Genomic DNA, 14,924 nt, shown 5'->3' on the forward strand with positions numbered 1-14,924 from the left:
CTTTTCCACTAGCTCAACATGGTTCTCTATCGTGGTAATTATTTTTTACCTACATTTTTTATAGTCCTAAAGAGTCTTTGATCATTTGAGGCCTTAAACAATGCTTTTTGGTAATTATAGGGCTTGGGGTTGTTGTAGTTCTACTAAAAAGTATATTTCTCATTTAGATATTTCCAACAAGCACCCCAAAGGGAGATCATATGCAAAATTCACACCCTGAAGATGTTGATGTATCAACTAACCACCTCATAATACACAATTCTTTTGGTGCTTCATTCACTAGAGCTAGAGTTTTTTTCCTATTAAGATTTTCTACTTTATGTTAAAAGGCCATTTTTGGCCTCTTATTACGGGATCTTATAAATGAGCACAACCAACACCTATTTTTTTAGAGACAAGCTACCACCATTCTTACTAGTTTGTATTTCTTTGCATTTCACAGTATTTTCCATGTTTCTTCTATTATTAGAATTTGTGTTTCACTGTATTACTTTGTATGCATGTTTCCATTCATATTTTGCATGTCATTTCGTTGTCTATAAAATCCAGATCCCTAATTAGGTGTTTAAGCTCATTTTGACATTCATTAATGCCATTGTAAGGGTCTTATGGGATTTTGGAAATTGGATTTTATTAAATTTTTCTCCATAATAATGAAATAACAACTATAATTAAACAATAATAATTTTTTTCCCTAGGTAAAGATTTAAAATCAAATATACTTATAAATTAGAAATTAAAACTTCTCTAGCAAAATCGAGGATGTTGAACTTACTTTTCCTAATAGATTTTGGTCTCATGAGTTATTAAGAAAATGATATATATAAAGGCAACTAAACAAATTCATTTATATTCCTATTTAAAAACATGTTTTATTTTTAATTAAAATTAATTATATTTTTTTATAATTCATTATGAAATAACTTGCATTGCATTTCTGGCTAAGGTAAAGATTATTTAAATAAACAAATTTTAAAAAACACGTAATTTTTTTTTTAAATAACAAGTACAAGTTCTTGTTATAATGACAAAGGAAATTTATCTCTATGCACCCAACCTTACCATACCAATAACATATCAACACACAAAAACTTCATTTCAAATCAAATTACTTCATTTTCCATACTAATGTTTTTTTTTTTTTCTCGGTAAAAACTAATTCTATTAAGAAAAATATGGTACAATATGACATTACAGCCAAGAGAAGCAAGAGAACGGGCAGCCGGAAAGGAAAGACGATCCACCTCGGCCCCTGAGAGAAACTAGGAAGAGAACATTGCTAAACAAGAAGTAACAAGAGGAACAGAGAAACAGGCGCAGAAACAGAGGATTCTACCCAACGTGGGTAGGATCAACTATTCGGCATTTTTTCCCTTTCTTTTTACCAACTTTGACCCAATCAAGATGACTCTGCTGAACTGGCATGATTTGCAAACTAAGCTGGGCTGACGGAGAGGACTCCTTGTCTGAATCCGAGGGAGAGGACTCATGAGTTCTTTTCTGTGAGTTTGGAGGGACCGAAGAATCCTCACAACCAGTCGAAGGCGGATCCTGAGCCTGCTTTGTTTCCATTCCTTCTGCATCCCCTGCCTCTTCATCTGAGCTGGAATCCAAATCATCCATAGGAGGAGGATCATGAGGCTTCCAACTTTTGGATTTCGGCTTAGGATTGGCTTTCTTCTTCTGGGCAGGCCGCGAGGGACAAGAGTTCTGAAGGTGCCCTGTGTTATGGCAATTTCGGCATCGAAAGGCTGTGTTCTCGTAGTCTAGGGACTGGGTCCAATGGAAGTCTCCAATTTTGAGATTAATCTGATCCGGTAGACCTTTGCTCATGTCTATTTCTGCACAAATTCTGGCGAAGGTGTATATGCCTTTTTCCCCCCTAGAGGTGTCTGTTGTTAGAAAGCGGCCTAGAGAGTCGCCGATTCCTTGGAATACTGCAAAGTGCCATAGATGCGCCGGGAGGTTAGGAAGTCTGACCCAGATGGGAAGCTTTGTGATGATCGCTGAAGAAGGATCGAAATCTGGGAACCAAGGGGTGAGGAATAGTCCTGCTGAGCCCCAAAACCATGGGCCTTCAGTTAATGCTTTTTGGTAATCTTCGCTGAAAGCAAAAACTACAATGAAGAAACCCTTTGAGCAAAGAAGAACCTTGCAGTTGTTGGTCCAGTGTGAGTGGATCCATTGGTAGAGATCCGCTGTGCGAGGCCATAGTCCATTGAACCTGCAAATAATGCCATGCTCTGCATATTTTTGGATTTGATCATCCAGCGAAGGATGCGTTATTTCAATGGAGGGGGTTTCCTCCAGCTTGTCCACCAAGAACGGTTTAGGAGCCTGAGCTGGTGGAGCAGCTTTCTTGGGCTTCTGAGCATGGACTGCATCCTTGTAAGAAAAAGCCGTAGCTGAAGATGACTGTCCCACAGCTCCCCCTCTCAAACGGAGGGTAAGAATGATGGAGGCATTTCTTCTAATGCTGTAAAAAGAAAGGGGATACAGATCCTCAAGATGTTTACCTTCGCAGAGGAGTCGTTGAGAAGCGGAGGGAATCCCCAGCCTAAATTCCAGAGATTGCTTGAGGTTCTGCACTAGATCTGAAGCGCTTACCCATTGTAGCAGAGTTTTTCCAGAAAGGAGCCTGATCTGGATCTGGAACGAGGCTGAGAGATCCGACTGCTGCTTTCCATCGCTTATCTTCTCCATAGAAAAGCGGGCTGTCTCGATTTCTTGCTCCGGAGCTGCTAAGTTGGCATAGGCCGGGAGCATACTGGGGTATGTCTTCGTGACTGGCTTCCTTCCAGCTGCCTGCATTTGGATAAAGATCTTCATTGCCTCCGCAGCTTGCCCATTCTGTGCAGATCCTGAAATCACTGCCTCCTTGCCATGCCCATTCTGCATGAACCCCGAAATCATTGCGTTCCACGAAGCCATTTTCTTGACATCTCGTTCAGGCATTTCGTCAAGCAGTTCGCATGCAATCTTAACCCTTCCACATTTTATGAACAAATCCAGAAGGGCATTCGCCACAGCCTCAATGCGACCTTTGGGGAAGGAAGCGAGGAGACGGGGTCCGTGGCCAAGCCTGGAAATGAAAACAAACGCCCGAATCTCATATTCCAGATCGAAAGCCACATTCGCGCTCTCTTCTTCGTGGATTCGAACGAGTACCTTCCTGGGCTTCTCGTCCTCTCTGTTCTTCCAACTGTTCCGGAAAATCTCCTTCTTCATGCCCCCGCTGAGATGCGCGGTTTCCATCTCGTTTGCGCCGAGGGATTGCAGAGCCCCGTGATCTTTACATGCGATAAATGCATTTTGGACATCTTCTTCATCTTTCAGCTTTTTTTGTTCATCTTTTTCAGCATTCCTCTTCACCAGCTCCAAAGTACTAGCATAGGTCTCTGGATCCAGCCGATCTCGGCGTGCTTTCTTAAGATTCTCCTTCGTTGCTTTTCTGGCTGCAAGTTTTTCTGCCTTGCTCATGCCATAGTACCCGGGGTTCGGTGGGTCTTCGCTGGGCAGGTAAAATCTGGCCGGTATCAACTCCACTAGCCTGTCAAAAAATAAACTGTTTTCATGAATTAGGGTCTGAAGTTGGGTTTCTGGGGAGACTGGAGGTGAGATGGGCTGCCGGAGAAAGTCTTCGTCCTGGTGATAATACGCTTCTGCCACCGCTTCCGCCATTGCTCCTTCCCGTGTGTATATTTTTCCATACTAATGTTATAATTACGTTGATAGGAGTTATTATTACACCGAAGGTGTTCTTTTTGAAAATGTTCCCCTGTTGACAATCGTCTACCCTTTTGCCTATTGGGTGACATCTATCCCGATGGTACACTGATGACATTTGTCATTGTGGTACGTTGATATTTGTTGGAATCCTTGTTCCATTAGGGCCTCCATAAGTCTGTGAATATCATGGCGCATGTTAAACTAAGTTCGCCATGTTATTATTTCAAACAAGCTCATGTTACCTAATTTGTGCATCCCTGCTCCTTTCATACAAGTGAAACCACATCTCATTTTATTCTAGAACAACTTAAGGGATTAGATGTAACGAGCAATGATGGATGCCCTCCTTCAAAATTACCAATTGCAAGAGAAGTGCTCGAACAAGCGAAGTGCGAAACAATTCGCCTACAAGACCATCAGAAAATCAAATCTCCTTCACGATTCCATCAACAGAGATTTCCTTCATTATGAAATCAAGATTATGCAATATGTCTTAGGTCATCGCGCAGTGCTTGCCCTCGATGAGGCTTATGAGGATGATGAGTGTGTCCATCTTGTAATGGAGATGCGCTCACACAGAGATCTATTTGAAAGAATCGTTAGTAAGAAGAATACGGTACTATTCTCTGATAAAGGTGGTATCCACCATCTTGCAAAAGCTCATGGAGGCCATCAACTATTGCCACTAAATGGGAATCACCCAATGAGATATAAAACCTGACAACATTCTCTTTTCTAGTAACTCACATTCTCTCACTCATATCAAGCTCCAAAACTTTTTGTAGGCCTCATTTTTCTCTCCAGGTAGGTTTATTATGCTTTCGCCCTTCTCTTCTCATACAAATTTGTCAAATTTTTGGGTGTGGATCAACGGATCCTATGGTTTAAATGTTGAAATTCAGGTATGCAAGGAAAGGTTTAATGTAAGGAATTGTGGGCACTCTGTAATATGTAGCAATGGAGGCATTGGAAGGGAAGGATTACATTGAGAAATTGGATGTGTGGAACACATGGGTGATCCTGTACATAATGGTGAGTGGATTTGTCGCTTTTCTGGGAGACACATCACAGGAGATATTTGAGGAAATCCTCTATGAGCAGCTTCGCTTCCCAACTGATCCATGGATTTAAATTTCTCCCTTTGTCGAGGACTTGAATATATGAAGGATGCTTTACAGAGACATCACCAGGAGAATCAACACACAACAAATCTTAGGTACCTACATCTCCTCATCCCACTTCTTTTCTTTTACGAAGCTCCATTACTTAAATTTCTAAAGAAAGAAATAATCCAAACTGTGGAATATAGATGTAAAATTGACCCTTTATGAGGGGAGGAATTTTTAAGGTTTGGTGGACAATGGTTTTGTTAGAAATTAATTAACAAAGAAATGAAACACATAAAATATTGTGAAATCACAAATACAGAAAAGCATGAAAAAATATAGACACGAATATACATGGTTCACCCAATTTGGGCTACATCCACAGAGAAACAGTCAGGCCTTCCTTTTATATTATCCAACAAAATGAAGAGATGCAGCCTACAACAAATTTGTTGTAATTCCCTCTTTTCTCTCACACAATCTACTCTTTCTTTCTCGCACGGAGTAATAATTCCACAACCGCAATACAATTCCCTCATATAAACAGAGGGTTGCCTTCGAGGGCAAAAAACCTTACATTAACATAACTTCTACCGTAAGATCTTTCGCCTAATGAACAACCCATATTGACTTCAAAATTACAATATTTTACAAGGCAATTTTTATCAAACTTTTTGTCATTACCCCTCTAGAACTCCCCTAATAGTGTTCCTACTGGTGACGTTGCTGCCCTGTAAGAAATTGGTGTCTAATCCAACTAAAACAAGACTTCTGAATCAAAAAGATAATTGGACTCACAACTTAGAACATAGCTGAATCTCCATCATAAATACACCAATCCCTTTTGATCAACCAATTTGCATTATTTGTCATCGACATCATAATCAAATACAACAAACATCATTTTTTGTGTGGGCACGTGTTTAGATATTTAGTGGAGATGATATAAAATAGCATTTTGACCAATCCTTGGTACTAAGAGTTGAGCTGGTTTTTGACCTAGCAATGGAGGTGTTATGAAGGTAAATAGCGGTGGCATTTTGGCAGTTCTTGCTATAGAGTTGTAAGTGGAGTGCGGAATCATTCAGGGGGTATGAGATATTTTAAAATCATAAACCATATTTATCTGTAACGTTAAAGGTTTATGAATGACAAAATCAATTCGGTGGCAGAACCATGAATGTTTTGATAATTGAATTTTATCATGAAATGTTAAGAGTAAACATTTCATGAAAACATTTCATGAATTGTATTTAAGTGATTGTGACTCCAGAACGTTGTTTTCATGATATGTGGTTATGGGATTTTTATGCACAATGATAATTAACTTCCACTAAAATAAATAGACCACTAATATAAATATGGTATATTGAACTTTAAAGAATAAGGACCAAATCCAACTGACCACCAAATTAAATTAACTTCATGTCGAAATCAATATTCTTCTTATAGTATTTTATTTTATTAATTCCAGGTGATTATAAAGTCATTCAGAAAAGGAAAAAAATGGAAAATCAACTTGCATGGCACATTGAAAGAGCAATCGATTTAAGACTCCATCCCAGTTGAAATTATTAAATAGCGAGAGCTACAGACTCTTTTTTACTGATTTTTAAATAAATTGTTATATAGTTTTGATACTACGTAAATTATTATATAGTCTTTGTCACTGGTCATTATTTGTGTTGCATGTGGTTAAAATTGACTATAATTTGGACTCTACACTATTATCTCAAGTTTTTATATTTTTTCAAAATTTAATTCATATAATTAGAATTAATAATTTTATAATAGAAATAATTATTAGAATATTTAAAATTTTAAATACTAAAACGATTTTTATTGAACTAATGGAAATAAATTCAATAGGTATTTTTTTTTCATTAATCCATTGTTACAAAAATATAAAAACATATTAAAAATTATTTTTAATATTATAGGAGAGGAAATTGGAACCCATTGTAGATTATGAGAACATGAGGTTCCTCTTAGCACTAGTGATTTAGTGTCTTGATTGTAATGTATTTTGAAGCTAAGTTTTGAGGCCAATGGAAATGGGAAGGTAGAGTGTGTTGGATTCATTCATATTCAATTTTATAGATGGGAAAGTACATATCAGATCAAATTTTTATAATTTAGCATATCAAATGGAAGAATTGAGAATGTTAGTTGTGGGCGTTGTGAAGAGATCGAGAGAGTTTGTGAGGGCAAAGGACAATTTCCATAATTATAGGAGTAGTGATTGATTGGCATTATCTTTCTCAAATTATTGTTATTTTTTATTTTTTTCTAAAATTTTTTATTTCTATATATTTTTATTAAGATTATATATATATAATTGTAATTAGAAAATTTATATAAAATAAAAATATGTGGTTGGAATATAAAATCGAATTACATTGAAAATAATTTAGTTGTCTAGAGTTTGAAAATAATTTAGTTTTTCTAGATAATCTTTCCAAATCTTTTATTTCTTCCATATATAATGTATGGACGGATAGTAACCTAAATCACCTATTTCTCTCCAAGAATCATTCAGATTGCACTTTCATGCACACCACAAAACAAGTGTTAATAAAGGACATTGCAGAAAACTAAAGTTGGCTCCCAATTCTCTCTTGCATGCACAACTCGCTTACCCAAAGCCAATGGTGGGAAAAGCGTGAAGCGAACCGTTTAACGACTTGTCATCCTATTTTCATGTCTACTTACCTAAAGCTGAGCCTCCTGGGATAGAAAGAATATTTACTCAAGACACACAGACCATATTGATTGTATTGCTCTTTCAATTTTTCTGTGGTAAACATGTCTATGGCTCAAACCAGAGAGAAGGACGACGTTAGCATAACAAACTCCAAAGGATTGGTGTGCGTGACAGGAGCGGCTGGTTACTTGGCATCTTGGCTTATCAAGCGTCTCCTCCAGCGTGGTTACCATGTGAGAGGAACTGTGCGGGATCCTGGTAATTCAATTATCCTATCACTTCTTCTTTTGTCATTGCCTTGCCTTACCTGCAAGTAGAAAAGCCTTGAATTTGAATTTTGGTTCTTCAGGCAATGAGAAAAAGATGGCTCATTTATGGAAGTTAGATGGGGCGAAAGAGAGACTGCAACTAATGAAAGCTGATCTAATGGACGAGGGCAGCTTCGATGAAGTCATCAGAGGCTGCCATGGTGTTTTTCACACAGCGTCTCCAGTCGTGGGTGTCAAATCAGATCCCAAGGCAAGCTTTTCCTTTCTCTTCTTCCACAATTCGCCATGTATCCAAATTGGTGAAACTATGAACACACAAGTTACTATTAGTATTTACAGTTTTAACTGGAACATCTTCATGTTCCAGAATATTTCGGAGATCTGAATAAAGTGATTTAGATTTTAAGAATATTTTGGAATTTATAATGAAACTATAAATATATAAGTTTTTTTTCTTTTAGAAAGAAAAATCATAATTTTATTCAACCTAACATTCAAGGAATAAAATTAAATTTTACAGATGTCTGTAGGCATTCCTGTAAATTAGTGTTTCTACTGATGCCCAAAAAAAAATAAAAGAAAAAAAGAAAATTACATAGCTGGCAACTAAAAGCCAAAACCAACCAGAGAAATTGCTTAGTCACCTTTTTCTACCCTTCTTCTTATCTACTTTCCACCATCCTCCTTGATCATGAGTGGAAGTTACAATGATTAGTTGGTTGTTTGCTGTTTTTCTCTGATGTTCTTTATTTGAGTCCTAGCTCTTGGAGGAATAAAGATGTTTGGATCCTCCAACTTCCTTCTCTTTCTGGATTTCTTGATCAAGATTTCCCTCTCATCTGGATTGTGCGACCTTGATGCCAGCATTCCTTCCTGATTGATTCCTTGGCTTGGTGGGGGAGCTTGTGGATTTGAGTTCTCCTCAGTTATGGGATCCTCTTCCTCTTCTTCATCAGGTTGTTGGCCAGGGGAATGCCATCCCTTAGGCTTCTTGACTGGTTGCTTTTTCCTGCCTAGGATCTTTCTTTGTCAAAGGACATGCCTTTTGTAAATGTTCAGTTTGTAGACAAGAGCGACATCTAAAATGCAGCACTGGTTGTTGTGTGTCAAAAGAATACGATCCCAAAATCCTTTGCTAAGGCCTACTTCTACACAAATTCATACAAAAATATATATTGTTTTTTCTGTTCTTTGTGTATCCATCTTAAACAAAGTATGAATACATAAAACATAATTATAAACATTTATATTTTTAACCTGGTCACTTTGAAATTCCAAGATATTCAGAAAATCCTCATAACATAATACCAATTTTTAAAAATATTTTGGAATCTGTAATTAACATAAATTGAAAATAACTCAAATTTCCAATTAACTATTTCAAAATATTTTAAATATTTAATTAATAAATATATATGAGCAAAATCTCAACAATTTCATTTTGCTTATACTAACTGGACTTCCAAGATATTTCAAAATCTACAATATTAAAACGGGTTGGAATACAGGTTTCCAAACAGCCTTACCCTCTCTGACTATTAATCATTAAGCATCTCCATTGTGTTTAGGGTTCGTCATTCATTTCCATTTCAATCTCAGTAGCAATTGTGAAATAGGTTTCTGAGTTTAAAACTTTTATGTGATTGGATAAAATTTAATGGGATACTGTTCAGTGTAGGCTGAGATTGTTGACCCAGCCGTTAGAGGAACTCTGAACGTACTTAGATCTTGCAAGAGAAGTCCCTCAGTAAGGCGAGTGGTACTCACTTCTTCATCCTCCGCCGTTAGAGCCAGAGACGATTTCGATCCATCTGTGCCTCTGGACGAATCCAGCTGGAGCTCTGTCCAACTTTGCGAAAAATTACAGGTACTCTCAAACTCTTGATTCAGCTAATGAAATAAATATAAATATAAGTAGTAGTAAAATTGACACTCTTGATTCAGCCAATGAAATAAATATAAGTAGTAAAATTGACACTGACTAAAATGATAACAAGTTAATAATTATTTATTTAATAGAGAATGATAATAAGTTAATAATTATTTATTTAATATTGAATGACAACAATTTTTTTAATATAATGCTCATATCACAGTGCACATGTCATGTCCTTAGCCTATAGATTGATATAATAAAAGTTGTACAAATTTTACACATGTTATTTTTACATATTTTTCTCAAAGTTATATTTTATTTTTTTTTTGTAAATTAAAACATAAAACCCATAAAAATTGTCTATTCAATACTTTACACTAATGAGAAAATGGAATTTTTGAATTTAATTACAAACTAATTGTGTTTATGAGATATAGTAATTAATATATAATGTTATTTTTCAAATTATTTATATTTATTGTACATAGTAATTAGTGATATAGTACATAGTAATTAATAATAGAGTACACAAAAGTCAATTCTTATAATCATTGGGGAGACATTTCAACCATCATATTTGAGATAAATAGAAATAAATTTTATTTAAAAATAAAAAATTTAATTTCATAATATTAAACTTTGGATAGATTTTAAATTTTTTAGTAAAAATACACTAATAGCTAGTCAATGAAAAAACTGAATCTTTATATAAGCCAACAACAAATATAATAAGTTTTTTTAACTTTTTTAAGTTAAATTTACTAATATAATTATGAATAAAATTGGAATTTTTCATTATTTACAATATATTTTTAATATATAAATAAATTTAATAAATATTAACTAATTTAAATTTATGATTCTAAAATATCTATTAAATTTTAAATAAAATTAACCAAAAAAATATTATATTTAAACTAAAATTAACCAAAAAAATATTATATTTAAACTAATTTTTTTTAGTTATATAAAAAAACCACCACAGTATAAAAAATTCTAACTTTTATACAACTTTAGATTTTTTTTGAAAATTTTGATAAAGAAATTTAAAAGATGCTATATAGACCTGTGCTAGTTGACTTTCCAGTGATCTTAAACTAATGAACTTCATCAAGAAAATTTACTACTTCATCCTAGAGTAACCAAAACATTAACCACAGCAAATTGTACCTTCACCTCTATCCGTTTTATTTTTAGATATTAAAAATATCTTAAAATATAACGTACAAGTATTTTAAAAGAATTCTAACTTTTATACAACTTTAGATTTTTTTTTGAAAATTTTGATAAAGAAATTTAAAAGATGCTATATAGACCAGTGCTAGTTGACTTTCTAGTGATCTTAAACTAATGAACTTCATCATGAAAATTTACTACTTCATCCTAGAGTAACCAAAACATTAACCACAGTAAATTGTACCTTCCTAGAGTAACCAAAACATTAACCACAGTAAATTGTACCTTCCTAGAGTAACCAAAACATTAACCACAGTAAATTGTACCTTCAGCTCTATCCGTTTTATTTTTAGATATTAAAATATCTTAAAATATAACGTACAAGTATTTTAAAAAAATTCTAACTTTTATATAACTTTATATTTTTTTTTTGAAAATTTTGATAAAGAAATTTAAAAGATGCTATATAGACCAGTGCTAGTTGACTTTCCAGTGATCTTAAACTAATGAACTTCATCATGAAAATTTACTACTTCATCCTAGAGTAACCAAAACATTAACCACAGTAAATTGTACCTTCAGCTCTATCCGTTTTATTTTTAAATATTAAAAATATCTTAAAATATAACGTACAAGTATTTTAAAAAAATTCTAACTTTTATACAACTTTATATTTTTTTTTTTAAATTTTGATAAAAAAATTTAAAAGATGCTATATAGACCGGTGCTAGTTGACTTTCCAGTGATCTTAAACTAATGAACTTCATCATGAAAATTTACTACTTCATCCTAGAGTAACCAAAACATTAACCACAGTAAATTGTACCTTCAGCTCTATCCGTTTTATTTTTAGATATTAATATCTTAAAATATAACGTAGAGGTATTTTAAATTTTTCATTGAAAAAATTTAATCAGCCTCACATGAAATTTTTTATTTGTTTTTTTAATAATAATTTAAAATGGAAATGTCAATTAAACTTATTTTAAGCAGTTAAGTGAAATATAATTCGGTTAAGTAAATATTAAAATATATTATTATAATGATTTTAAATTTTATTATTAAATTATTTTAAATTTTGAAAGATATTTAACCCTTATTTATTTTACAAATTTACATTAAAAAAAACTTAAATCAAGAAATGTTTTGAGTTATTTTCATGACAATAATTTCAGAAGTAAATTTTTCAATTGTTGTTGATGCCTAATATATTTTTTATGATAAATATAATGAGTTATAAATTTACACTTGTATCTACTCAATTGTCGTAATTATTATTAACTGAAGCTAGGTCTCTTCCATTACTATATAATAAAAAAAATTTATCTATTTTTTAGACAATATTATTTTTATCATCATTTAGAAATAATATTAAAAATTGTTTTATACTATTTCTATTTAAAACTCATTTCTAATATTAGATATAACAGATATGGTATGCTCTGGCCAAGACTTTAGCAGAAAAAGCAGCATGGGATTTTGCCGAAGAAAACAATCTGGACATGGTTGCAGTTCTTCCCACATTTGTAATTGGGCCAAGTCTTCCTCCTAACCTGTGCTCAACTGCATCTGATGTCCTTGGTTTGTTAAAAGGTATAATTTTACAATTGATGAGTAAAGATGCATTTTTAGATATGGATTTAGCTATTAAAAAGCTAAAAGATAAAGATATATTTATTGTAGTTTATTTATATTTTTTATTTAAATAAATATATTTGAAAAATGCAATTAATTTTAAGGGTGTATAATGATGTGAATTTTTATGTTGATTGTGGATTAGACATGGGTTGTGATTTTTTAGAATATTCTATGATCAGATAAACATGAACGAGATAAAAAATATTTCTAAAATATTCTGGGATCAGAAAGACATGAGCAAGATCAAAAATATTCAGCAAAAAAATTTGTTTTAACATAATTGAATTCTCTTAAAATAAAAATACCAAGGTGACCTTTGCACATTTTAATCGTCCATCTCCACTTTATTTTCAATCTATTAGGATAGTTTTTATGTTACTGTTACTAAATTTAATTTTTGTAGGATTAGTTTTTATAATTATCTAATTTTTATAAAGAAAAAAATGATATTTACAATGATAAAAATATAAGAGAAACGTAGAAATCTATATGACTAGTTTTTAACCAAATAGCTTTTAACCAAACAAAAACAATTTTGGAATTTACAATGATAAAAATATAAGAGAAACGTAGAAATCTACATAACTAGCTTTTAACCAAACAAAAACAATTTTAGAACATATTCCAGAAAGCTATTTCACAATTTTTATGTTACTATTACTCACTTAATATTTCTAAGATTAATTTTATAATTATCCAATTTTCACTTAATATTTCTAAGATTAATTTTTATAATTATCAAATTTTTGTAAACCAGAAAATGATATTTACGATGATAAAAATACAGGAGAAACGCAGAAATTTACTCTGCACGGACGAATGGGATACGTTCACATTGACGACGTTGCTGGTTGTCACATTCTGGTATTTGAGGAACCCACTGCCAAAGGACGTTACATATGCTCTTCAGCTGTGCTCGAAAACTATGAGCTGGGAGCCATGTTAGCAGACTGTTATCCACATCTCAACGTTCCCACACAGTGAGTATATCCCCAATATCTCTATCTTTCTACAGCTCTATATATATATATATATATGATTGCAGTGAGTATATCCTCTATATATATATATATGATTTTTCAGTTTTTAATTATTGTGGGCATCCAGATTCGAGAACGTTTGGGGAGACAGAGCTTACTACAATTACAACACCTCCAAGTTGAGAGCTCTAGGTTTCGAATTCAAGAGCATACAAGAGATGTTCCAGGATTGTATTGAATCGCTTAAAGAGCAGGGCCACATTTAAAACTATAGAAACCAGAGAAAGGAAAAAAAAAAATTATCATTCACTCATATTAGGAGGCAACAAACAATTCATAACCTGCCTTATTTATAATAATATTTTCATTCATCTGTGTTTTTTCATAGTATATGTCTGAGATGATGAATTTGATGGAAAGTGTTTACTCAAAATAATTCTGTGTATACAGTTGGTATGCTGTCCTTCAGCATAATAAAGGTGATTTTTCTTTCTCATTTACTGTTAGTTTTGTTTTGTTCTAACTTCATTACAATAAATTTTGAGACTACTAAAGATATAGCATTTAAAAAATAGTCTATAAACTTTGGCTTAGAGAAAATCTGTACTTTATTTTTTTTAAAAGAGCAATACTCTAATTACAATGCCAAATCTTTATTTTTCAAAATATAATTTTTTTCCAAAGTATAAATTAAAGTATTCACTAAAATAAGGTATCCACATTAATCTTAGACATTGCCAAATTTGTACAAGTTAAAAATAGTTTCCTTAATTAAAATTGTAAGTTAAGATAATTAAAATAACTATATTTTTTTTAAATATTAAAAAAGTGATTTATTAAAATTTCAAATCTTTTATCCATAATATATAAATATTTATAAAAAAATTATAATTAAAATGGATCTAAATCACTAGCAAAGATTTTTCAGCAATAAACATAATTTTTAAAAATTAAATTTAATATCTTTATTAAACAAGGTATTTGATAATTTGATTTAATTAAATATTTCCATATAATAATTACAAAATAGTTTATATATTGATATTCTTAATTAATATTTAAATATAATAATTGCAAAATAATTTATATATTGATATGTTTAATTATATATAATTATAAAAAAATATAAAAACAAAATAGAAAGATAAAGTGTTTTAAGTCAAATCTTGAAATATAATGGTTGATAAGAATTCGCCATCATTATGTGATCAACTATCTACATGTGAAGCAAAAACATAACAATCCAATTGGAAAAGCAAAACGCAATCAGGAAACCTCGCTAATGTAAGTGATTGCCTCGTATGTTTAAAGAACTCACAATAAAACAAAACATTTCAATTTTTTACTATAATTTTATTTAATTCAATTTTTAAAAAAATAACAATTGTATTTGTTATTGGTAATTTAAATATTTTTTCCCATATGCTTTTTTTGTGTTATTGCCTC

The 14,924-nt window shown here is 32.3% G+C and overlaps 2 protein-coding genes across 2 annotated transcripts; both read left to right on the plus strand.

Moving 5' to 3' along the window:
- Positions 1-4,060: 4,060 nt before the first annotated feature.
- LOC149155669 (calcium-dependent protein kinase 10-like) lies at positions 4,061-4,860 on the plus strand. Its single transcript, XM_089444495.1, has 2 exons — positions 4,061-4,367; positions 4,685-4,860. Exons 1-2 carry the CDS (start codon positions 4,061-4,063, stop codon positions 4,858-4,860), a joined length of 483 nt encoding a protein of 160 aa, XP_089300621.1.
- Positions 4,861-7,640: 2,780 nt separating this feature from the next.
- LOC149155670 (tetraketide alpha-pyrone reductase 1-like) lies at positions 7,641-13,744 on the plus strand. The gene is made up of 6 exons (XM_089444496.1): positions 7,641-7,797; positions 7,889-8,058; positions 9,487-9,675; positions 12,291-12,453; positions 13,286-13,478; positions 13,606-13,744. Exons 1-6 carry the CDS (start codon positions 7,641-7,643, stop codon positions 13,742-13,744), a joined length of 1,011 nt encoding a protein of 336 aa, XP_089300622.1.
- The last annotated feature ends 1,180 nt before the right edge of the window (positions 13,745-14,924 follow it).

The sequence above is a fragment of the Pinus tabuliformis genome, chromosome 9 (assembly GCF_031772625.1).
Source record: "Pinus tabuliformis cultivar Carrire ecotype Pingquan chromosome 9, CPIR1, whole genome shotgun sequence".
Lineage (NCBI taxonomy): Eukaryota > Viridiplantae > Streptophyta > Pinopsida > Pinales > Pinaceae > Pinus > Pinus tabuliformis.